This window comes from Cervus elaphus, chromosome 14, assembly GCF_910594005.1.
Source record: "Cervus elaphus chromosome 14, mCerEla1.1, whole genome shotgun sequence".
NCBI classification, from domain to species: Eukaryota; Metazoa; Chordata; class Mammalia; order Artiodactyla; family Cervidae; genus Cervus; species Cervus elaphus.
The window spans coordinates 60,115,318-60,141,484 of NC_057828.1; the positions used below are offsets into that span (position 1 = coordinate 60,115,318).

General features: G+C 41.4%; 1 protein-coding gene across 1 annotated transcript in view; it reads left to right on the forward strand.

Annotated features, from left to right (window-relative positions):
• The window catches only part of BRINP2 (BMP/retinoic acid inducible neural specific 2), a 139,203-nt gene that overhangs the window by 86,318 nt on the left and 26,718 nt on the right, over nucleotides 1-26,167 (forward strand). Inside the window, exons 3-4 of the mRNA XM_043924413.1 lie at nucleotides 21,565-21,755; nucleotides 23,278-23,486. Coding sequence (XP_043780348.1) covers nucleotides 21,565-21,755; nucleotides 23,278-23,486 — 400 coding nt within the window. The remainder of the gene's footprint in view (nucleotides 1-21,564; nucleotides 21,756-23,277; nucleotides 23,487-26,167) is intronic.

Genomic DNA, 26,167 nt, shown 5'->3' on the forward strand with positions numbered 1-26,167 from the left:
GACTGCAAGGAGATCAAACCAGTCAATCCTAAAGGATATCAATCCTGAATATTCATTGGAAGGACTGATGCTGAAGTTGAAGCTCCAGTACTTTGGACACCTGATGAGAAGAGCCGACTCATTGGAAAAGACCCTGATGCTGGGAAAGTGAGGGCAGGAGGAGAAGGGGATGACAGAGGATGAGGTGGTTGGATGGCATCCCCAACTCAATGAACATGAGTTTGAGCAAGCTCCACAAGACGGTGATGGACAGGGAAGCCTGGTGTGCTGCAGTCCATGGTATCACAAAGAGTCAGACACGACTCAGTGACTGAACTGTTTCATTGATTATGCTAAAACCTTTGACTGTGTGGATCATAACAAATTGTTGAAAACTCTTAAGGAGATGGGAATACCAGACCTCCTGAGAAAGGTGTAGACTACACAGTATTAAAGTGTGGGCCACAGGGCAGCAGGCTGTCACCAACCTCCCGTTTCGTTTCTTCATGGGATGAGAGGAGTAAGGGGGCAAAGAAGGAAGATTGTTTTGAAAGGGAAAATGCATAAATTATAAGAAAGTATTCTCTCTATATTGTGACATAGTAATAACAATAATAAACACTGACTATATATATTGAATATTCACAATGTTCCTAGCATCTTACTAAGTGCATAATAATATGTAATTGTGCATGTGAGTGCTCAATAGTGTCCAGCTGTTTGTGACCCGTGGACTGTAGGCCACCAGACTGCTCTGTCCATGGAATTTTCCAGGCAAGAATACTGGAGTGTGTTGCCATTTCCTGCTCCAGGGGATCTTTCCCACTCTGGGATCGAACCTGGTTCACCTGTGTATCCTGCATTGGCAGGCAGGTTCCTTACCACTGTGCCACCTAGGAAGCCCTAAAGCATGCACCCAATGTGGGGCTCAAACCCACAACCCTGAGATTAAGAGTCTCATATATGTTAAAATTATCATTATGAGAAATGTACCAGGGAGATACTCTTGGTGTACATGTTTTACAGATGAAGACACTGAGTTTTAGAGGGTGTTAATGCAACTGGTAAGAGGAAGAACTAGCACTCAATACAATAGAGGATCTGACCATTGTATGATTATTATTGGATCAAATACACAATCTGAACCTGGATTCTTAATGCTCCAAGAGAAATGGTGCCTTCTTTTATAACTACCTGTGCTCTCTGCCCCTCCTACTCTTCCTTCTGGCATTCTGGCAGATCTTTGGGATGGAGAAGATGGGTCTCAGGGGGCTAGAAGGTGTCTCATCCCACTCAAAGACCCTGTAGTTCTGTGTTTCCACCTGAGCGCTCCATCTGTACTTGGGCTCTGGGGAACCCTTAGTGGGAGGAAGCTACAGATGAGCCTTCCTGGAGCAGCTCACCCACAGAGAATTTTGTATGTGTTGGCTTTGCACTGTGGTGTATTTCTCTAAGGGTGCGGTGTAAATCGAATTTCTGCAAATCAAATCCTCTACTGGAGGAACACTTAATGCCATTTCCAAAATGCAGTATCTTATTTTTTTTTCCTGGCAGTGGCTTATAAAAATCCAGTGCTAAGCCAATCTCTAGCCCCTGACTTTAGGATCCAGTAGCTACTGATTCATAAACACATGCTATCCACTTGGAAATGTCTTATATTTCAAGGGATATTTTCATCCAGCCAGAAGAAACCATGGATGATGGATATAACCTCTGCTTATTGGGCCACTTTGTAAATGTGGAGTTTCATGTAAAGACAAGATTGGTATATGCTCTGGGTCATTCCCACTTAGCCTTTGTGTCCACAGCGCATCATGGAATCAGATGAAGCCGTGGAAGAAACCTAGAGGCTGGGACTCCCGAGTCAGCTTTAGAATTTGTAGGAATAGGGTGAGCAGATTAGCCGCCTAGACCGTGGCTTAGAGAGGATGCCGGAATCTGGCAGAGCTCCGTCTCAATGCTGCGTGTTTCCCTCTGTGCTTGTTTAATGTGCCCTAGTTCTGCCACCATGCCAGGCTCTCCCCTGAGCCCAGAAATGTGCCTCTTTCTCCCTTCCCCTTGCAAAAAGCAAACAAGCTGTGGACGTCAGAATGAACACAAAGTCCCACTGGCCAGGCAGGAGGCCCTAGAGGGATTAAAATGAGGTAGCCAGAACTAGCTTTGCACCAAGCCCTTCATTACCAGCCATGGTCCCTGGGAGAATTCTCATCTTCCGTGCGTGCTGGCAGTGGCTGCGCCTCACTGGGGACATGCTAGTGACGGAGGAGGAAGAGGAAGGAAGACTCTTTGGGGAGTCTCTCTGGACCCACAGAGGCATGTAAATACCTAATGATCCCTAGACGGGGGTCACATAGTTGGTTTGTTAGTAACGGAGGTAAACTTCAGTGTGATGAGCCAGGCTTTGCTTAGCTGTGTTCGGTTTATGTCCTAAAGGGTGAGTCTGATAAAGACCACATGCAGAGGAAAGGAGACTGTCAAGTCCTTGAAGGTCAGCTTCAGTCATCAGAAAACTGATGCTCAAATGGGACTCCATAGAGGAAATGTGGCTCTAGAGGCTGATAATACATTCTTCTGCCTTCCGTTTTCACCAAGTAGGGCGATGTCCATTCTGGTGCCTGCAGGCCTGGAGACTAAATCAAAGAACCACAGATTTAGTGGTTGGTCTAGAGTAAGAGCCCAGAGCTGCAGAAACAGTGTCTGAGGATGTGGGGCAGCCTGGCAACATGGGATGGCAGAATGGAGCCAAGGTGCCCAGAAATGTGAATTAGAAGGAAAGTTTATTTTTTTTTTATTAAAGTTTAGTTGATTTACAATATTGTGTTAGTTTCAAGTGTATAGCACAGTGATTCAGTTATACACACACACACACATACACACACACACACTCCACACATTGTCGTTGTTCAGTCCCTAAGGCGTGGACTGCAGTATGCCAGGCTCCCCTATCCTTCACTATATCTGAGTTTGCTCAAATTCATGTCCATTGAGTCAGTGATGCTATCTAACCATCTCATTCTCTGCTGCCTCCTTCTCCTTTTTCCTTCAATCTTTCCCAGCATGAGGGTTTTTTCCCATTGAGTTGGCTCTTTGCATCAGGTGGGCAAAGTATTGGCGCTTCAGCATCAGTCATTCCAATGAATATTCAGGGTTGATTTCCTTTAGGATTGACTGGTTTGACCTCCTTGCAGTTCAAGAGACTCTCGGGAGTCTTCTCCAGCACCACAGTTCGAAAGCATCAATTCTTCGGCCCTCAGCCTTCTTTATGGTCCAACTCTGACATCTGTACATGACTACTGGAGTAACCATAGCTTTGACTTTACAGACTTTTGTTGACAAAGTGATGTCTCTGCTTGTTAATATGCTGTCTAGGTTTGTCATAGATTTTCTTCTAAGGAGCAAGTGTTTTAATTTCATGGCTGCAGTCACTGTCCACAGTGATTTTGGAGCCCCCCAAAATAAAGTCTGTCACTGTTTCCATTTTTCCCCCATCTATTTACCATGTAGTGATGGGACCAGATGCATGATCTTAGTTTTTGAATTTTGAGTTTTAAGCCAGCTTTTAAACTCTCCTCTTTCACCTTCTCCAAGAGGTTCTTTAGTTCCTCTTCACTTTCTGAAATTAGGGTGGTGTCATCTGCATATCTGAGATTATTGATATTTCTCCTGGCAATCTTGATTCCAGCTTGATCCAGCCCAGCATTTTGCATGATGTACTCTGCATGTAAGTTAAATAAGCAGGGTGACATTATACAGCCTTGATGTACTCCTTTCCCAATTTTCCCAGCTTGTTGCTCCATGTCCAGTTCTAACTGTTGCTTCTTGACCTGCATATAGGTTTATCAGGAGGAGGTAAGGTGGTCTTATATTCCCATCTCTTTAAGAATTTCCTAGAGTGTGTTGTGATCCACACAGTCAAAGGCTCTAGTGTAGTCAATGAAGCAGAAGTAGATGTTTTTATGAAATTCCTTTGCTTTTCCTAGGATCCAACAGATTTGGGCAATTTGATCTCTGGTTCCTCTCCATTTTCTAAGTCCAGCTGTCCATCCGGAAGTTCTCAGTTCACAGACTGTTGAAGCCGAGTTTGAAGGATTTTGCGTGCATAATTTAAAGAAGCAGGGTGACATATACAGCCTTGTCATACTCCTTTGGTAGCCATATGTTTGTTGCCTATGTCTATGAGTCTGTTTCTGTTTTGTAAATAAGTTCATTTGTATCACTTTTTAAAGTCTACATGTAAGTGTTGTCATATGGTTTTGTCTTTCTCTTCTGACTTTACTAAGCATGATAGTTTCTAGGTTCATCCACATTGCTGCAAATGGCATTATTTTGTTCATTTTTCTGGGCCAAGTAATACTCCACTGTGCATATGTACCACGTCTTCCATATCCAGTCCTCTGTTGATGGATACTTACGTTGTTTCCATGCCTTGGCTATTGTAACTAGTGCTGCTGTGAATGTTGGAGTGCATGTATCTTTTTGAATTAGGGCTTTTTTATCCCAGGGGTGGGATTGTTGAATCATATGGTAATTCTATTGTTTTTTTTTTAAGGAACCTCCGTACTGTCATACATAGTGGGTGTACCAATTTACATTCCCACCAACAGTAGAATAGAGTTCCATAAGCAAACTTTAAAATCATTTATTTCCTAGCCAAGGCAGACAACCACTTCACAAATCCCCGGGAAAGTGATCAACCAGCCTTGGCTCAGGCAAGTCCAGTCCTGAGTGTGTTCTGAAGCCAATTTCCATCCAATAGCCCCAAACACTCTACAGATCTTTATAAAATGGAATCTCAGTTGTTTTTTTTCCCCATAATTCTACTTGCTGGTTCTGAGTCTGCTTTCTCCTGTTTATCTAGAATAAGTGAAAATGCCTCTTCTTCACAAAAAGGTCTCCAGATGCTTGAAAACAGTTATTATTCTCTGTGCTTCTTTGACTTACTAGCATACTGAGACTTCCCTCCAGAAGTTCTTTTCTCTCTCTTTCCCCTTCTTTCATATTATGTCTCTCAAACTTGCTTCTTGTCCTTGTTTCTTTTCTCTCAATTCTCTCTTTTCCATCTTGGACCTTCATGATCTCATTCAGGACTAAGACTCATATCCCATCACTCTGTCATCACCTTGGGCCTCTGAGTTCTTTTCTGGGTCCTGGTAAATAAGGAAAGAGATAATAAACAAGAAATTGATGTCAACCTAAGGTTTTTTTTCTGGTTCCTGGAGAGCTTGCTTGCTTAGTCACCTTTCAAAGTGCTCAAGACTTTTGTCACAGATCAGTATCAGTTCACCATTCTGGAGTTTCTCAGACCAAGCACTTTTCCTCTGCACAGATTTTCTTTAACTTCTTGTATTCTGTGCAGTTCTTGAAAATTAGTGATGTAGGTCATGGCGCACGTCAGAAAATGTGGTAACTCTATTCAGGACCTGAAGCATCAATTCTACAAGAAAAGTGGGAAATATGTTGTGGGTTTTTGTTGCTGTTTAGTTGCTGAGTTGTGTCCAATTCTTTATGACCCCATGGACTGCAGCACACCTGGCTTCCCTCTCCTTCACTATATCCCAAAGTTTGCTCAAACTCATGTCCTTTGAGTCGGTGATGCTATCCAACCATCTCATCCTCTGTCATTCCCCTCTCCTCCTGCCTTCAATCTTTCCTAGCATCAGCTTCTTTTCCAGTGAGTCAGCTCTTTGCATCAGGTGGCCAAAGTATTAGAGCTTCAGCATCAGCCTTTCCAGTGAATATTCAGGGTTAATTTCCTTTAGGATTGACTGGTTTTATCTCTTTGCTGTCCAAGGGGCCCTCAAGAGTCTTCTCCAGCACCACAGTTTGAAAGCATCAATTCTTCAGCACTCAACCTTCTTTATGGTCCAACTCTCACATCCATACATGATTACTGGAAAAACCATAGCTTTGACTAGACAGCCTAGGGATCTGGAAGCTGTATTGAAGGAACTAAAAATAGCTAATCCAAAGACGAGTGGCCTGTATAAAAAGCAAATGCACCCAAATACCAGAAGGGCTTTCTCATTGCAACAGGAATAAACTTGTCAAATAACAGAAGGAACTGCCAGTCAGGAGGATTTCTCTTGGGGTTAAATAGATGATGGGAAGCCCATGGATGTTTGCTGGGGAGAAGCCTGGCATGGACTGTCAGCTTGCTGAGCAAAGATGAGCACAACAGGAGGTGAAGAGTAGTGAACAAAACTATTTTCTCCTCAGTTAAGAAGATGAGCTGTGGGGAGCAGGTTTAGAGGTCAGGGCAGAGCTGGGTTTTCTGTGCCTTGGAAAACACAGGTCTTAGCTCCCTTTTCAGTTCCTTCTAGTCTCATAGATTCACTGGTCCTTCATTTCAACGTGTCTGCTGTATATCCTGTTGATTCTGCAAGCATAACCACTCTCAGCACCCTCTCCACACCCCTGAGCCCGGACCGTGCAGTGTGAGGTTCACCAGGGATCCCGTCCTCCTCCTTTAAGCTTGAGTCTCCCCTCCCCATTTCTCCCAATCAGCCTTAATTAAACTGTTTGAAAGCTACAGCTTGATTTTAATTAGAGCAAAATTGGGAAGATTAGAATGAAATTGGCCAATCATTGTTTACGGGCCGTTGTTTGAGAACACAGCAGGCTGCTAAATTACCTCCATGCCAGGCTTCTTGAATTCTTCCAGTGGGTGGACCGGGGGCACGGGAGCATGCAGGGCAGGCTGGCCTGCTTTCTGCTTCCGTGCCTCCTAGAGTTGCAGGGGCTGAGACATTATTTAACCAAAGGCTCCTGGACTGGAGTTTTTCTGCCTGGGGATTTCTCCCAGCCACCGCCATGGTAAACGGGACAAAAGAATTTCCTGGGAAGTATCAACATGACAAAGATGGGCAGTGGTCTTTGAACTTGAACACAGGTCATAGACAAAGGTAGAAAACCACTTGTGCAGTGATGTGGGTTCTCACCAAACTCTGCCAGTGATCAACGGAGACTTGGTCCTTTGTCTCAACTTCTGTCTCTTCATTTGTTAACCTCTAAAAAGTTCATAAAAAGTCAAGTAGTGTTAAATCCACTTCCTCTTTTTTGAAGTCTTTGCATTTCTAAAATTGTTGAACTTGTATAAAAATTGTGTACAATTTTCCTTTTTTACAAAACTAAGGGAAAGCTGTACACCAATACAAGAGGGTATGGTTTTATTATAATTTCTTTTTATAGTTCAGATTAATCATGTCTTATTCATTATAGCAGTAAAGACTCTAATAGCCAAGTACATTATAGTGATCTGTTGTTGAGATGGAAATCTCTTGATGATGTGATGTGTTTAGAAATACTGCCTTCTGTACAGGAGCCAAAGCATGATATATCCCTCAGTCTCTAAAATATCCACCTTAAGAGCATGAAACCACCTTAACTGAGTCACTGAGGTAAATAACAGGCATTCTTCAATGTATATGTTGGCTTTGGTTGTTCTTTTTCCTGTGAATTTTCTAAGTCAAAGAATATGAGTCCTATGAAAAAGAAAACACGGTGATGTCTTAGATTGATGGACTGAGTTCTATGAAGAGAGCAATAGCCTGAAATACAAAGTATATTGGTGGAAAGATGAAGAAAGAGAAGGCTTCTTTCCTAGAATCCTTAGGAAAATCAACTGTCCAACACTCAGTGTTGACTCATGTCATATTTTCCAGTATCAAGCTAGTTGGAGAAAGGCAACTCTCCAGGAGATAGGTGGGCTCTGAGAACAAAGATATTTGCATTCATCTAGAACTGGGTGGTGTGTAAGAAATTTTCCCATAGTCATTGGTTGACAGCTTCCATAGACAATGTCAAGTCACAGGAAAAATGACAGGAAATCTATTTTTGTACTTGGCTTAAGGCCAATCCATCTTTTTCTCTCCAAAGTTCTTAACTATTTTATTTAATGACCTGTCCTGTGTCTTCCTTCATTTTTCAAGGAAAATCAGTTATGTATTTTTTCTTACAAGTATGGTTCATATCAAAACAGCCTTTTAGAGGATGATAGTTCAGTCCCTGTTAGCACTGCAGCCCCTTTGAATACTAAAGGTTGGAGGTGGTTACCCCCCAAAAAGCAGTTGTTGGAAATGGATAAGGAGGGATAAGGACTAGAAAAGGGAGACATTGCTGACCACACCAGGCTACTGTTTCTGCCATTGTGCTCAAAATGGAGCTGGAGTTGGGCATCCTGGACTTATGGGTGACCTTAAGGCCTCTTCCAGCCTCTCAGGTAGTACCAGAGCCTCTTCCTAGAACTGCTGCCTGAGTGAGCAGGTGGTGATCAATGGAAACAGCATTGAATCCCTCCCTGGTAAAACCAGGCTGGATTCTAATTTAGGGGGAACAAATGGGCTCTGGGCACTCAGGGGCACACTGACACTGGGACAGGATGGAACAAGTCGGCAGGGGTGCCACAGCAGAGGGGGCTGGGCTGAGCCACTCTCTCAGGATACAGGAAATGTGATTTTCCAAATGGCAGCCATATTGGTGGGCTTGGAAATGAGCCTAATTGTGCTTTCCTCGCAGAGATGAAAAGACATGTCTGTGGAAAATTGGTAATAATAATTGGCTCTTAACATGAGGTCGAAGTACCACCACCCATATTGTAGGTTGCGGTGTTCGTTACTAACTTTCAGCCTCATTGAGGTATAGTTTTGTTTTTGTTTTTAAACTATGGATTAAAAAAATATTGGAGTATAGTTGGCTTACAGTGTTGTGTTAGTTTCTGCTGTATAGCAAATTAAATCAGTTATGAAAGTGACAGTGAGAGTTGCTCAGTCGTGTCCAACTCTTTGTGACCCCAGGGATTATACAGTCCATGGAATTCTCCAGGCCAGAATACTGGAGTGAGTAGCCTTTCTCTTCTTCAGGGAATCTTCCCAACCCAGGAATCGAACCCCGCCAGAATTGCAGGTGAATTCTTTACCAGCTGAGCCACAAGGGAAGCTCACATATGCATATATTCATTCTTTTTTGGATTCTTTTCCAATATAGGTCATTACAGAGTATTGAGTAGAGTTGCCTGTGCTATACAGTAGGTCCTCATTAGTTATCTTTTTTTATATAGTAGTGTGTATATGTCAATCGCAATCTTCTGATTTATTCCTAGCCCCACTATCCCCTGGTATAGTGGGGGTAGAAATAGGTAAGGCTATGGTCTTCCCAGTGGTCACATACAGTTGTGAGAGAGCTTTACTGTAAAGAAGGCAGAGCACCAAAAAACTGATGCCTTCGAACTGTGCTGTTGGAGAAGACTCCTGAGAGTCCCTTGGACTGCAAGGAGATCCAACCAGTCAATCTTAAGGGAAATTAACCCTGAATATTCATTGGAAGGACTGATGCTGAAGCTGAAGCTCCAGTATTTTGGTCACCTGATACGAACAGCCAGTCAGAAAAATTGGAAAAATCCCTGATGCTGGGAAAGATTGAGGGCAGAAGGAGAAGAGGGCATCAGAGGATTAGATGGCAGGATGGCATTACTGATATAATGGACATGAACTTGGGCAAATTTAAGGAGAAGGCGAGGGACAGGGGAGCCTGGCATGCTACAGTCTGTGGGACCACAAAGAGTTGAATACTACTGGGTGACTGAACAACTGACCCCTGGTAACCATTAGTTTATTTTCTACATCTTTAACTCTTTCTGATTAAACTATGGATTTTTAAAAAAATACTTTCTCCCTTAAGGTTTCATAGGGAGGGAAGCTCATGGGCCATGACTCTTCAAGGGGGCTGGATTGATATTCTCAATTTATAAGAGATTCTCAGATTCTCAGTTTACAAGCCCAGAAAGTGGTTCTTCAGCACATTGCTGCTGGAAATCTCACCTGGATGGAAGCCACCAGCTGTGCCCTTTCCCTCTTTCATGGCTAAGAGTTCAGGACTCTGCAGGGTGGGGGACTCTTGCTAGCAGTTCTTGTTGACCTTGTGTGTGACAGAGGGCCACAGTACTTCAGGGGAGGGAGAGGTTGGTGACAGGCACGTCAGTAGCTGTGATCTGGGGGCATCGCTTTCCTTTTTTTTTTTTCATTTATTTTTATTAGTTGGAGGCTAATTACTTTACAATATTGTAGTGGTTTTTGCCATACATTGACATGAATCAGCCATGGATTTACATGTGTTCCCCATCCTGAACCCCCCTCCCACGTCCCTCCCCATCCCATCCCTCTGGGTCATCCCAGTGCACCAGCCCTGAGCACTTGTCTCATGCATCCAACCAGGACTGGCGATCTGTTTCACACTTGATAATATATATGTTTCGATGCTGTTCTCTCAGATCATCCCACCCTCGCCTTCTCCCATAGAGTCCAAAACTATGTTCTATACATCTGTGTCTCTTTTTCTGTCTTGCATATAGGATTATCATTACCATCTTTCTAAATTCCATATATATGCATTAGCATACTATATTGGTGTTTATCTTTCTGGCTTACTTCCTCTGTATAATGGGCTCCAGTTTTATCCATCTCATTAGAACTGATTCAAATGAATTCTTTTTAATGGCTGAGTAATATTCCATTGTGTATATGTACCACAGCTTCCTTATCCATTCATCTGCTGATGGGCATCTAGGTTGCTTTCATGTCCTGGCTATTATAAACAGTGCTGTGATGAACAGTGGGGTACACGTGTCTCTTTCAGTTCTAGTTTCCTCAGTGTGTATGCCTAGGAGTGGGATTGCTGGGTCATATGGCAGTTCTATTTCCAGTTTTTAAAGAAATCTCCACACTGTTCTCCATAGTGGCTGTACTAGTTTGCATTCCCACCAACAGTAGGTAAGAGGGTTCCCTTTTCTCCACACCCTCTCCAGCATTTATTGCTTGTAGACTTTTGGATAGCAGCCATCCTGACTGGCGTGTAATGGTACCTCATTGAGGTTTTGATTTGCATTTCTCTAATAATGAGTGATGTTGAGCATCTTTTCATGTGTTTGTTAGCCATCTGTATGTCTTCTTTGGAGAAATGTCTGTTTAGATCTTTGGCCCATTTTTTGATTGGGTCATTTATTTTTCTGGAATTGAGCTGCAGGAGTTGCTTGTATATTTTTGAGATTAATCCTTTGTCTGTTTCTTCATTTGCTATTATTTTCTCCCAGTCTGAGGGCTGTCTTTTCACCTTGCTTATAGTTTCCTTTGTTGTGCAAAAGCTTTTACATTGAACTAGGTCTCATTTGCTTATTTTTGCTTTTATTTCCAATATTCCGGGAGGTGGGACATAGAGGATCTTGCTGTGATTTATGTTGGAGAGTGTTTTGCCTATGTTCTCCTCTGGGAGTTTTATAGTTTCTGGTCTTACATTTAGATCTTTAATCCATTTTGAGTTTATTTTTGTGTATGGTGTTAGAAAGTGTTCTAGTTTCATTCTTTTGCAAGTGGTTGACCAGTTTTCCCAGCACCACTTGTTAAAGAGGTTGTCTTTTTTCCATTGTACATTCTTGCCGCCTTTGTCGAAGATAAGGTGTCCATAGGTACGTGGATTTATCTCTGGGCTTTCTATTCTGTTCCATTGATCTATATTTCTGTCTTTGTGCCAGTACCATACTGTCTTGATGACTGTGGCTTTGTAGTAGAGCCTGAAGTCAGACAGGCTGATTCCTCCAGTTCCATTCTTCTTTCTCAAGATTGCTTTGGCTATTTGAGGTTTTTTGTATTTCCATACAAATTGTGAAATTATTTGTTCTAGTTCTGTGAAGAATACCTTGGTAGCTTGATAGGGATTGCATTGAATCTATAGATTGCTTTGGGTAGTATACTGGGGGGCATCCCTTTTCATTTACAGTTTTCAAACTGGGAACACCTTATACCCATTTAGTATTCAAATAGGAGGCCCTTTTTCTTCAAATCCATAGCTGGCCTGCTCCCCAAGCCCTGCTGAAGCTCCTATCACCTGAGGCTTGGCACTTAGCTGCCGGTTTAGCTCTCCTGTCAGGGGCCCCTTTGGCTCCCAGAAAATCCCTAAACTCATGTACAACCAGAAGCATCATGTATTGGCAATCTGGACCAATGTGTTAAGCAGTTTGAGACAAAGATAACTACAATAACTACAATCACTTCTGCTAGGTCACTTCAGTTGTGTCCGACTGTGCAATCCTATGGACTATACCCCGCCAGGCTCCTCTGTCTGTGGGATTCTCCAGGCAAGAATACTGGAGTGATTGCCATGACCTCCTCCAGGGGATCTTCCCAACCCAGGGGTGGAACCTGAGTCTCTTATGTCTCCTGCACTGGCAGGCAGGTTCTTTACCACTTTGGGAGAAGGAAATGGCAACCCACTCCAGTATTCTTGCCTGAAAAATTCCACGGACAGAGGAACCTGGTGGGCTACAGTCAATGAAGTTGCAAAGAGTAGGACAGGACTGAGCAACTTTACACTCTCTTTACCCCTAATACCACCTTGGAAGCCCAATCTGGATCATATCTTCCCTAAACTTTGTTTTGGTTATTAATTATTGTATGGGTGTGCTAAACCCTTTGACATAAATATGTGTGATTCACTCTAGGCTAATTTAAAATGCAATAGCAATGGCCTAAACTTCTGTTAATTCCAGCACCTTTTGGAAGTACTGGATGAACACCTTTGCAGGCAGAGTCCACACTGGAGAGCTCTGGTCACCCTGATTTTGCCCTTTGTGTAGCTGCCTTTGCTGCTTTAAGGGTCCTTTCCATATGGGCTTCCCTAGTGCTTAAAATGTTTGCTTTCTCATACTGTTGACTGTGAAACAGACACAGTAGGAGAAGATTTTAGGAGAAATGGCTAAATTGAAATGGAAATTTACTTGATGTCTTAATTGAAACAAAGATGATGGCTTAATTGAAGTAGTATGTGTTAATGTAATTGATATATAGAAAACATCCTTTTCCTAGGGAAAAAAAGAGCCTTGATTATTTTATTATGGGAAAAAAAAACCCACTACTAAATGAAAAATTGGAAATGAACATTTACTCTTTGAATAGCTCAAGCTGCCTTCCAGTATTGCCTTCTGAGGTTTTCAGATGCTGGAAAGAACCAGGTTAATAAGTTCTGTAAGCACAATTTTTACCACTTTGGCTCAAACTCTATTCACAGATGTTTCCTCCATTATTTTGATTCAGTGAAGGGCCCCAAAGGGCAGGCAGGGAACTCAGTGAGGTAGGAGAGAGGACCACTGGGCGCCCTCGCAGCCTGAGCCTCCCTGCAGCCAGCAGAAGCCTGATGCTTACTTCTGATTCAACATCCTACCAGTTTATGGAAGAGGTTTTTGTTTGTTTGGGGAGAGCATTTTTCTCCAGTGAAATTCTCCTACCACTTACACACACACACACACACACAACACACACAACACACACACACACACCTGCCTGCACACATGTGCTTCCACTCACAAAATCACAACTGCCCCTGTGAATTTCAGAGGGGAGGTGGTATAACCTCTTGGTGAATACTGTGGATCTTGCGGCCAGGCAGCCTGTGTTTAATTCCTGACATTGGGTATTACCTACTGGGCAAATTATCTGTGCCTTGATTTCCTTGTCTGTAAAATGAGGATAATTATATTTTATCACTTATAGGGGTCTTTTGAATATTATATTGGTTAATACTTGCAAGATACTTGGAATGCCTGGCACATGCTAAGAATTCATTAAATGTTAACCATTGTTTTTTTTATTATTGGCTCATAAAAAGCTTCCTAAGACAGTATCATTCATTTTCTAAGTCGTTTGTTATTCTGTGTTATGATATCCAGAGCAGTCACAGAAACTAGATTCAGGCCTTTGTCTCTGACTCCTTGCATGGTACCCTGTGTATAGACTTGATTTTTTTTTTCTGGGTCTCAATTTTCCCTCCCACAAATGCATGTATTGAAACTACCTTTGTCCAAAAAAGGTTTTGCCTTGCACGATGCTTTGGATATATAGTACATCCCTGTTTAGTGTAGGTAATAAAAGGAAGTTAAGTGTTCTGGGCAATGAAAATATCTTTGTTAAAAGATAGTAAACACTTGAAAAAAATTAGAATAAAGTAAAATACACTTAATTGAAAGGACACAAAGGAAAACAGTGTTATAGAAACAGCAGTATGGTATTGACCTGGGTTTTGATCTCAGCTCTGCCACTTACTGTGTGACTTTTTGCAAGTTATTAACTTCTCTGGGTCTCATGTTATGATTGTCATCATAATCATAGTTGCTGTTAATAGCACCAAGAGAGGGTTAGGACACTAGATTTTGTTCTGGTTCTAATGCCAAATGGTTATATTGCTTTAGAGCAACTAATTCTGCTTCATGGTTTTCTTATGATGTAAGAGGAATGGAAGAGATGGTCTCCACTTCTGTGCAGGCTGGCATGTGGTGCTGCTACAAAAGCATCATGGACAGGTGTGTCCGTGTATTGATGCCCTCAGCCCTTGGGCAATTGGGCGGGGTCTGGGGTAGCAGGACTACCTATGCTTGCCTCTGCAGGCCTGAAAAGCCTCACTCATTAATCCCAGTTCAAAACATACAGAGAATTTTTAGTGTACACAATGACATGAAAAAGATTGGCAAATAGTATCCAAATGTTTCTTCTAACAGTCCCAGTTTCCCTCTTGATAGTCCTGTGACATCAGGCAACTTACCAAGTTTTCTGAATTTCACTATATTCAACTTACATGAGATACAATCAGATCTTTGGTTTGGTTTGGATAAAATATGTGATACAATAAAATACATCAAGTCTCATGTTGGACAAAAGATTAAGACTAAGGAAAAGTACAAAACTTCAGGATCATTGCCTCTTTGGGGATCTTTAACTCTATGAGTATGGCAAAAATTGTTGTTAGACATAGTGTAGAGGGTTGGAGCTTGTGATCATTAACATTGAGTATAAAGCACAGCAGAGTCTGAATGGGCGCTCTGTACTCACTGGACTTGAGTGTGTGGACTGTGGACAGTCATCAGAAGTTGTCCATGTCCACTGACAACAATGGAAGAGGACCCAGACTCAGTTTACCAAAGCATAAGAAAATATCAGTGCCTTGATTTATCTGTAAGAAGTCACAGAAGTATGCCCATAAGTTATATTTTTATATATCAAATTTAATTTTCCCATTGATAAGCATACACATTTAGAATGCTTTACTTTTATGTCACATCAATCACTGATTGCTTTTTGCTTCTATGTATTCTCATCCTGTAAATTCTTATATCAAGTTGTCAATAATTTGCAAACAACTAGAGGATTAGGAGAGCTGTGACATATAAGAAATGATTGTTTATTTTAAGTAAACAAAATAAATGAGAGAATCAATCAACAACATCTATTGAATATTTACTGTTGTTCTGTTTTGGAACATCTAACATTATTTTATTGCTGCTGGATAAGATAGAATCATTCTTGCCCTCACTGAGTTTATGTTCTAGCAGGAGAGAAAGAGAATTAAAAATATATATTGTTTCAGCTAGTGATAAGTGCTAAAAAGATTTATAAAGCATAGAGACAGAGAGTGAGTGATGGGGGTGCCCTTTTGAATGGGATAGTCAGGGCAAATTTCCTGAAGGAGATACTAGTCAGCAGTCCTGAATGAAGTGCACTGAGCAAGCAATGTGACCACCAGCTTTTATTTACTAGATTTAATTAAAGTGGGAGCCACCTCTTTTTAAAGATGGTTTTACCTTTCAGTGAGGGTATTTCACCATTGTAAGGAACTGTGGAAAATAGAAGAGTCCTTGTGGTTTTCACCCTTAACAACAACTTAATAGAATAGAAATTGATAGGATAGAAATTCTTTGTTATTTAATAACATCTATGTGTAGTCTTTAACAAATCAGGGACAATTGTTTGGTGCCAGAAACAAACAACATCACCAAGATTCATGTCAAGGAGTTTATTGCCTATGTTTTCTTCTAAGAGTTTTGTAGTATCAAGTTTTAAGTTCAATTCTGTAATCCATTTTGAATTGATTTTATGTATGATGTAATTTAGGGGTCCAGTTTAATTTGTTAGCATATAGTTATCCAGTTTTCCAATTATCATTCCCATTATCTCAAAGAAGACTATCTTTTCTCCACTGAATATTTTTGGCTCCTTACATGTGTAGGTTTATTTCTAGGCTCTCTCTTTTGTACCTTCAACCAATGTGTCTATTTTTAAATGTCAGTATCATACTGTTTTGATTACTATAGCTTTGTAGTATAATTTGAAACAAGAAGTGTGATAGTTCTAGTTTTGTTCTTCTTTCTCAGGGTTGCTGTGGCTGGTCATAGTATTTGGGGGTTCCATACTAATTTTGGGATTATTTTTTCTACTCTGGTAGAAAGTAGTAAAAAATGCCATTGGAATTTTCATAGGGATTGCAATGAATCTGTAGGTTGCTTTGGGTCATATGGGCATTTTAACAATACTGATTTTTCCAATGCATGAACATGGAATATTTTCCTACTTATTTGTGTCTTCTTAACTTCTTTCATCAGTGACTTACAGTTTGCAGTGTTTGAATATTTTACTTCCTTTGTTTAATTTATTCCTAGGTATTTTATTCTTTTTAGTGCAAATGTAAATGAGGATTGTTTCTTTAATTTCTCTTTCTGACATTTCACCATTAGTTTATAGAAATGCAACTGTATTTGTATATTTTTGTATCCTCCATCTTTATTGAATTTATTAGTTCTAACAGTTTTGGGTAAAGTCTTTAGGGTTTTCTATTTATAATATTATGCCACCTACCAATAGAGACAATTTTACTTATTTCTTTCTGATTTGAGTGACTTTTATTTCTTGCCTGATATTTCTTGATAGTGCTTACAGTACTATCTTGGATAAAAGTGATGAGAATGGACAATGTTGTATTATTTCTGATGCTAGAGAAAAAGCTTTCAGCTTTCTACCATTCAATGTGATATCATCTGTGGGCTTGTCATTGATGGCCATTTTAATGTTGAGGCTTTCCTGGTGGCTCAGATGGTAAAGAATCCACCTGCAAAGCAGGAGACCTGGATTTATCCCTGGGCTGGGGAGATCCCCTGGAGGAGGAAATGGCAACCCACTCCAGTATTATTGTCTGGAGAATCCTGTGGACAGACGAGTTTGGTGGGCTAAAGTCTGTGGGGTCATGAAGAGTCAGACATGACTGAGTAACTAAGCATGCAGGCTTGCACTTGTTCCCTCTGTACCCACTTTGTTGAGAATTTTTATCATAAATGAATGTTGAATTTTTCCACATGCTTTTTCTACATCTATTGAGATAATCATATGATTTTTATCCTTTATTTTGTTAATACAGTATACCACATTGATCCTTGCATCTTTGGAATAAATCCCATTTGATTAAGGTGTTTTATCCTTTTAATGTACTATTGAATTTAGTTTGCTAATATTTTGTTGCGGATTTTTTGCATCTATGTTTACTGGGGATATTGGCCTGCTATTTTCTTTTCTTATAATGTCATTGCCTGGTTTTGGTATCAGGATAAAGGTGGCCTAATAAAATGAGTATGAAAGTTTCCCTCCTCTTTTTTTGAAAGAATTTGAGAAGGATCAGGTTAATTCTTCTTTAAATGTTTGGTAGAGTTTGCCATTGAAGCCATCTGGTCCTGTACTTCTGTGCACTGGAGATTTTGTTTTTGGTTTTACTAGTAATTTGACTGTTAAGATTTTCTATTTCTTAATGATTCTGTCTTGGTAGGTTTATCTATCCCCTCTAGGTTGCCTAATTTGTGTATAATTGTTCATAGTAGTCTCTTATCCTTTGTGTGGTATCATTTGTAATGTCTCTTCTTTCATTTCTAATTTGAGTCCTTTTTTTGTTCCCCCTTCATTTAGTTAACAATTTGTCTATTTAACCTTTCAAAAAACAGTCTTTAGTTTCATTGGTCTTTTCTGTTGTCTTCTTAGTCACTATGTCATTCATTTCCACTCTGATCTTCTAACTTTGGGCTTAATTTGTTCTTTTTTTCTGGTGCCTTGTGGTATAAAGTTAGGTTGTTTATTTAAGGTCTTTATTTTTTCTTAATGTAGGTATTTATTGCTATAAATTTTCCTCTTAGAACTGCTCTTACTACTTCCCACAGGTTTTTGTATTTGTGTTTCCACTTTCATTTTTCTCAAGATTTTTTTTTTTATATGCTTTGATCCATTGGTTGTTCAGGAGCCTGCTGTTTAATCTCCATGCATTGGTGAATTTGCCAGTTTTCTTTTGGTAATTGATTTCTAGGTTCATACCATTGTGGTCAGAAAAGATGTGTGATATGATTTTAGTCTTATTCAATTTATGAAGGTTTGTTTAGTGGCCTAATATATGCTCTATCCTGGAGAATGATCCATGTGTGTTTGAGAAATGTATTCTGCTGCTGAATGGGATGTTCTATAAATAAATATCTGTTATGTCCATCTAGTCTAATATGTAGTTTAAATCCAGTGTGTTTATTTGCTGATTTCTGTCTGGATGATCTTTCCATTTTGAAAGTGGGGTACTGAAGTTGTCTTCTATTATTGCATTGCTATCTATTTTTCCTTTCAGATCTGTTAATATTTGCTTTCCATATTTAGATGCTCCTATGTTGGGTACATAAATATTTATAAATGTTATATTTTCTTGATGAATTGATCTCTTTAGCATTATGTAATGACTTTCTTTGTCTCTTATTATAGTCTTTGACTTTACACCTGTTTTGTTTTAAATAAGCTACCCCAGCTTTCTTTTAGTTTCCATTTGCATGGGATATCTTTGTCCATCCCTTCACTTTCAGTATAGTCCCTGTGTGTATGTAGTCATGTCTGACTCTGCGACCCCATGGACTGCAGCCTGCCAGGCTCCTCCGTGCATGGGATTCTCCAGGCAAGAATACTGGAGTAGATTGCCGTTTCCTTCTTCAGTGGATCTTCCCCACTCAGGGATTGAGCCCAGATCTCCTGCATTGCAGGAAGATTCTTTACTGTCTGAGCCATCAGGGAAACCCCACTTTCAATATATGTGTCTTTAAAGCTCAAGTGAGCCTTGTATACAGAATATGGTTGGGTCTTGTTTTGTTTTTTTTTTTAGTAAGCTCCTTTATGTGTTTGATTTGCTGTCCAGCCAATAAGAAGTGAAATCAAGCAACTGTTCATTATGCTGCAGTGGGATTTGAGATAGAAAATACTTTTCACAAATACCCTACTTTAATTAAAGTTTAGCATTTCCCGCACAAAGGAAATAAATGATAATGCACTATTATGAACTTGTCTGCTTAGATAAATAAAGCCACACAGTGGGAATTTTAAAAGGTTTTGTGGGAACCCATGAATTATTAGTCATCCCTTTTCCTTTATTTCTCTGGTAATGTTTGTAAAATTCCCCCTCTCTTTAGTAGTTTCTGGAATTAGATAGGAAGATTCTATAGCCTCCAATGGACATGCTCTTTATTTATTTATTCTGAATTATTTTTTTCTGTGGCCTTGTCATTTTTGCTTCATAGATTTGGAGGGAAGGTTAGACCAAGGTTTGGCACTGTTATAAAGAGCAGATGAGTGAGAATGTTAAGACTTTTCATGTTGTGGTTTTCTAAGGCAGTGGAGCCGATCCTTTCTACTATAATTTGGGAGGCAGTGGATAAGAACTCCTTTTTTTTTTCTTTTTCTTTTTACTAGTGGATATATTCATTTAAATTTCATCCTTTAAAATACAAATATTTTGGTGAGGATAAAAGCATGAATATTAACATTCCAGATGGGACTAGAAAGGAACTTTGCCATCATCTAGTATAAAGGTTCTTAAAATTCATATCCCCTTAGTTCCTTTCAAGATGTCCATGTTGACATTGCAGTAAATGTGCAAAAGCTATCGTGAATGAAACTGCTGGTATCTTAAATTTAATAAGGGCAGTCTCACTCAATGACACTGGTAGTCATATATTCATCATTACATACTTGAACCGAAATGCACACACACATACATGCATGTTAGCTTCACAAATGCCCCTGAAGCAGTAAAATCTATTTTTATTGGATCTTGACCATGAGTTCATGTCTTTTTAATATTTTGTATGATAAAGTGAAAAGTACACATAAAAGCATGTTTGAGGTTACTGAATGGTGGTCTCAGAGAAAAATACTTTTCTGATTGAGTTGAACTAGCCATTTTTTTCATGGGATGACTGAATTTTTCTTGAACAACCAAGAGACAATCTATGGTTATGCAGATTGTAGTGTTTGACAGACATTTTCTCAAAAATAAATAAATAAAAGAATGAAACAAGCCTGCTTCTTTAAGGGAAACAACTGACAGTATTTATTACCAGTGATAAAATGTAAGCTTTCAAGTGAAAATTAGAATTTTGGAAAACTTGTATTTGTCATCATAAGCTTGACAGCTTTCCAATATTTAAGGACTTCTTTGATGAGATGAGATTTGTGGCGATATTAACAAATGTTTTGATATTATATAATAAAATATGTCAAAATATGGAAGATCTGAATAACTCAATGGTCCTATATTTTGCAGATGGATGACCAGTATATGATGTTTCAAAATCACAGAGTAAAAAGATGCATTCACAGTGCAATATAGAACACTGGATTTTAATGTGACTGAGAATGAAAAGTTTATTGGTATAGTTTCAGAGTCCACACTGTAATTAACCTTTAAGAAAGTATGTTTGTTGAGTGTAGTGTGGTCCCAAAGAAGAATATTCACAATTATCACAACAGATTGAACACAGAATACAAGATGCAGCTCTCTTCTGCTAAGCCAGAAACTCAAGAGATTTGCCAAAAGGCAAAGAAAATGCCATTCTTCTTACTAAATCTGTTTTGCTTCAGAACATACAGTGATTGTCATACAAATATGTTATTTATATTACTTGTAATGGCTTTATTTCTGTTATTTTATAATGAAAAAAATGGATTTAAATTTCTCAGTTTCAATTTCTAAAGTGGTAATTATCATTAGATATAAACCACATAAATACAGGGGGCTCTTCATTTTTAAGAGTGTGGTGGTATCCTGAGACCGAAAAGTTTAAGAACTGTTGTTCTCAACCAATCTTCTGACTTTACAAATGGGTGACAGAGGCCGTGAGGTGACTCATCCACTGATTTGCAATTGTGACTAGGTCTTATTTCTGCTTCCCTCGTGGCTCAGATGGTAAAGAATCTGCCTGCAGTGCAGGAGACCCAGGTGTGATCCCTGGGTTGGGAAGATCCCCTGGAGAAGGGAATGGTAACCCATCCCAGTATTTTTGCCTGGAGAACCACATGGACAGAGGAGCCTGGTGGGCTACAGTCCATGGGGTGGCAAAGAGTCGGACATGACCAAATGACTGCACTTTCTTTCATTTTCCTATTTCTGCAAACCACTTTCAATATTTTCATCGTTTGTTTTTCCCCTCCTACACACTACTACCATGACTGCCTTCGGGAGAAGGGAAGCCACTCTCCAATGAGAAAGCTGAGTGGAAGCATATTCTGGGAGGTCAGCTGGGGTAGGGCTTTCTTATCACCTGGGAACGAGAGGCCAGAGGGCCTCTTTCAGGCAGCGGTGTCTCCATCTGCAGAGATGTGTGCTGAGAGGAGATGAGGCGGTGCTAGTGAAGGGAGAAACACACCTGCTCCCAATTTTATTCCTCTTGTCCCAGAATACAATTGAGCTTGTCCTTGTCTTTCCCTCCAGGGAGTTTGCACGTTGGAAAGTGAACAACCTGGCTCTGGAAAGGAAGGACTTCTTTAGTTTGCCACTGCCTCTTGCCCCAGAGTTTATCCGGAACATACGCCTCCTGGGAAGGAGACCCAACGTGCAACAGGTCACCGAAAACCTGATCAAAAAGTATGGCACTCACTTCCTACTTTCTGCCACCCTCGGAGGTAAGCAGTATCTTCATCCTACCATCCTACACTCGCTGGTTGCCAGGCCATTGGAAATAGCTTTCTAACACCTGTTGACTACAGCTTCGATACTTTTCCTAGATCTTTTATTCTTCCTGTCATTGTTTTGACTGGGAAATGTTCTCATTCTGGTGCATTTGTCAACAGTGTAATCTCTTGACATCCAATTTCATTGCCAGAACATTGCTTTGCTTATAAGCATCCTCCTGGGGAGGAGGTTGTGGGGTAAGGAGGTTGGGGGACAGACGTCTACTAAGCACTTGCCAGCAGGGGGCGCTCCCAGTTTTCTTTTGACTGAGCCATCTACCCCTGAAGTTTCTCCATATCCTAATATTGGCTGTGGCTACAGCAGTCAGTACGTGTGCTCAGTCGTGTCCAACGCTTTGTGACTCCATGGACTGTAGCCTGCCAAGCTCCTCTGTCCATGGGATTCTCCAGGCAAGAATACTGGAATGAGTAGCCATTTCCTCCTCCAGGGGATCTTCCCAACCCAGGAATTGAACCCGCATCTCCTGCTGGCAGCCCAGGTGGCACTAGTGGTAAAAAACCAGCCTGCCAATGCAGGAGACATAAGAGACCCAGGTTCAATCCCTGGGTCAGGAAGATCCGCTGGAGGAGGAAATGGCAACCCACTCCAGTATTCTTGTCCAGGGACAGAGGAGCCTAGCTGGCTACTGTCCACAGGGTCACACAGAGTTGGACATGACTGAAGCGACGTAGCACACACGCACTCCTGCATTGCAGGCGGACTCTTTACCATCTGAGCCACCAGGGAAGCCCAGACACATAGGCAAAGAAGTAAATGTTCGTTAAGTCCCTGATCTCTCTGCTTCCACTCTGTAGAGATCGGTAACCAGCCAAACAGAGTCCAATGATTCTGGACTGGATGGAGGCAAAGGTGGGGTGGTACAACCTCTGGCTAGGACCCAGAGCAGAATTGAGAGCTGGAAAGAGGCAGAGTTCTCTCTGTCCTGGAAAGAGGAAAGGAGGATTTATTATGACATTTAGCTCACTGTCTTATGGACTACAAAGGAACACTCCAAGGGTTCAGGCCAGCTGCTGACATGTCGTAGGTGTTGAGCGTTTGAAGGGGAGAAGGGAGGTTGAGCTTCAAGGCTTTTGCCCTTTCTTAGGGAGCAGAAATATCCACGGTGATTCTTTATAAACAACTTGAGAGAGAGAATTTTATCTTCCCCATGGAGGTAGATTGCCTGAGACAGAGATCAATAGAGGATGTTAAATGGATAAGCTGGCTGGGCGGGGGATGAGCTTTGGGCGATTACAGAAGTGGGGAGGAGGAGGCTGGCCTCTCAGGCAGTGGTGCCCTTATCCTGTGGTGCAGTCTGATGAGAGCGTTGTGGTAGGGATGGGAACAGGCTGTCAGCAGGGGCCCCAGGCGCCCTCTTAGCTCAGTCTCTGCTGGAGGAGGGTTTCACGTTCTGATGGGCAGGGGCTCGGGAAGCTGAAGGCCTCACCAGGACACCCATGTTGCTTGCTGTAGGAGAAGAGTCCCTGACCATTTTTGTGGACAAGCGGAAACTGAGCCGGAAATCAGAGACGGCAGGAAGTGCCTCTGGGATCGGGGGCAGTGGGAACAGCTCCGCCGTGTCCCTGGAGACCCTGCACCAGCTGGCGGCCTCCTACTTCATCGACAGGGAGAGCACCCTGCGGCGGCTGCACCACATCCAGATAGCCACGGGGGCCATCAAGGTAAGGGCCTGAGAGCTCCTGGGAGGGAGGGCAGCCCGGCAGAGACACCGGGCGGAGGCCTGGGTCTTCGGCAGCTCCACGCCAGCCAGGCCTGACTGAGGGTAGTGGGAAGCAGCTTTCTGATGTGGGCACAGCCCTGAAGCCTGGGCAGGGGCTTCCTTCTGCAGCAAACAGCCACATGGCTTCTTCCCTAAGGCAAGCTCCAGCTGAGGGAACCTCAGTGAAAGGCAACCGAGGCCACTGCTTTCCAGAGCTCACATTGTAGTGGGGGAATGAAGATAATAAACTTGGAAAAATCAGCAAAGTCATTCCAGGTTATGATATAAGGGGAAAACTGAGTCATAGGTATAGATTTCCTGAGGCAAGAGGGGCACAGATGGTATTAGCCAGACTGGTCAAGGGGGAGGGCACTTGGGGTTTAGACTGAGGTCTGAATCCCTAGAAGCCAGCTGTGTGTAGATCTGAGGGAAGGGTGTTCAGGCGGGGGGAATGGTAAGTGCTAAGGCGCTGAGGCAGGAACCAGTGTGGTGCCATGGTGAAACCCAGGACTGCTGTGACTGCAGAGAGGTGAGCAAGAAAGATGCTGGTACACGATGACGTTCAGAGGTAGGCTGGAGCCGGATCACATGGCTGTGCTAAGACTTTTAATATAGATCAAAGTGCAGTAGAAAACAAGCAGAGGAGTGTTGTGATTTCATGTATGTTTGAAAACCTCAATACTTCTATGATTTCAATAACTATAACATCCATCCCATGTTCTCTAGAAGACTTCTAGGGCAGTTCATGTTGTATAAGGGAAGAGAAGAGTAGTGATGATACTTGAGATCACTGGAGATTCTACTTCTAAATATAAAGTGAGGCTGTTGAGAATCAATCTTATATTCTGCTTTTATCCCACCCAAGACTCACAAGGAAGTTTTGTTCATTTATTCAATAAGTATTTTAAAATTTTTTAAATTTTATATTAGAGTATAGCTGATTCACAATGTTCTGTTAGTTTTAGGTGTACAGCGAAGTGATTTAGTTATACACATTCATATATCTATTCTTTTTTCAGATCCTTTTCCCATATAAATTATTACAGAGTATTGAGTAGAGCTCCTTGGGCTGTACAGTTGGTCCTCTTTGGCTATCTGTTTTACATACAGCAATGTGCATATGCCAATCTCAACCTTATCAAACACCTGTTATGTGTCAGGCACTCTTCTGGGTACACTGAGATTCCAAAAGAGAGTTATGACATATAAGGTCCCTCCCCTCATGAAGCTGAAATTCTAGTGGTGGAGACATAATTAAAGACATAGATAATGTCAGGTGGGATTATTGGTAGAAAGACACAAAGTCTGGGAAGAGTATAGAGGGGTGATGGAAACATGGTACTTTAGGGAAGACCAGATCGGAGATATGAGTGAGTGAGGGCGTGAGTCACAAGGGTATCTTGAGTGACTGCATTCAAGACAGCGCAGGGAGGGCGTGCAACTGCCCTGAAGTGGGAGAGTGCTTGGTATGATCCAGGAGCACCAGTAGTGTAGCTGGAGTGGAATCAGAGGAGTGAAGAGGCAGATGAGGCACCAGTGGTTGCAGGTGCCAGATCATGAGGGCATTGCTGATGAGAGAAGGGGGTCCTGGAGCCCAGTGTACCCATTACTGCACTGGCCAAGATGACCAACAGTGACTTGGATGAAGTTGGTGCAATAGTGCTGGTGTGAAGTTCCCAGGTTCAGGTTATACTTGATGGTAGAGCCTATCCAGGGTTAAGAAACTAAGAAACTGGAAGAAAGGAGTCAAGATTATATCACACGATTTTTGGCCTGAGTAACATGATAAACAGTGGTTTCATTAACTGAGATAACACTAGGGCGAGGTGCCGACCTGAAAGAAATAAATCAAGAGTTCAGTTTTAGACATATTGGATTTGACATTCCTATTAGATATCTAACAGGCAATTGGCTATACACACTAGGATTTCAAGAGAAAGGTCGATATTGGAGATGTAAGTTTGGCATGCAAATATATCCACAAGTGTAGTTGGTATTTAAAACTATAGTAAAGGATGAAGTGATATCACTTGAGGACTGAATGCTGCTGATAAACTGGACCTAGGGCTTTGGATCATGAAGCACATCAGTTTTCAGCAAAGGGCCAAACAAGGAGGATTCAACAAAGGAAGCTAAGACAGAGCATAAAGGTAAGAAGAGAACCAAACTTGGATTACAAAGCCATATGAAGAAAGGGCTTTACAAAAGAAGGAGCAGGCAACTGGAGCAGTCAGATTGTGAATGTGACCTTCAACTTGGCAATGTGGAGGTAACTAGTAACCTAGATAAGAGTAGTTTCAGTGGCATGAAAGGTATAAAAGGCTGAGTAGAGAAGGTTCAATAGAGAGAGTGGAGTGGGCATTAGAATCATGGAGACAATCCTTGGAAGGTTTTGCTATAAAGGCAAATAGAAAAATAGGTGATAGCCGGAGAGTGATGTGGGATCAAAGGAGCTTGTGTTTTTGTTTTTAAAATGGGAGCTATTCCAAGATATTGGTAGTTAATAAAAATGACTCAGTAGAGAGGGGGGAAGTCATGGTGCAAGAGAGACAGGAGATGATTGTAGAAGCAATTGAGGAGGTGAGAGAGGTGGTTATTCCAGGCATGAGTGGTGTGGCAGGTCTCACACAGGAGTACAGACAC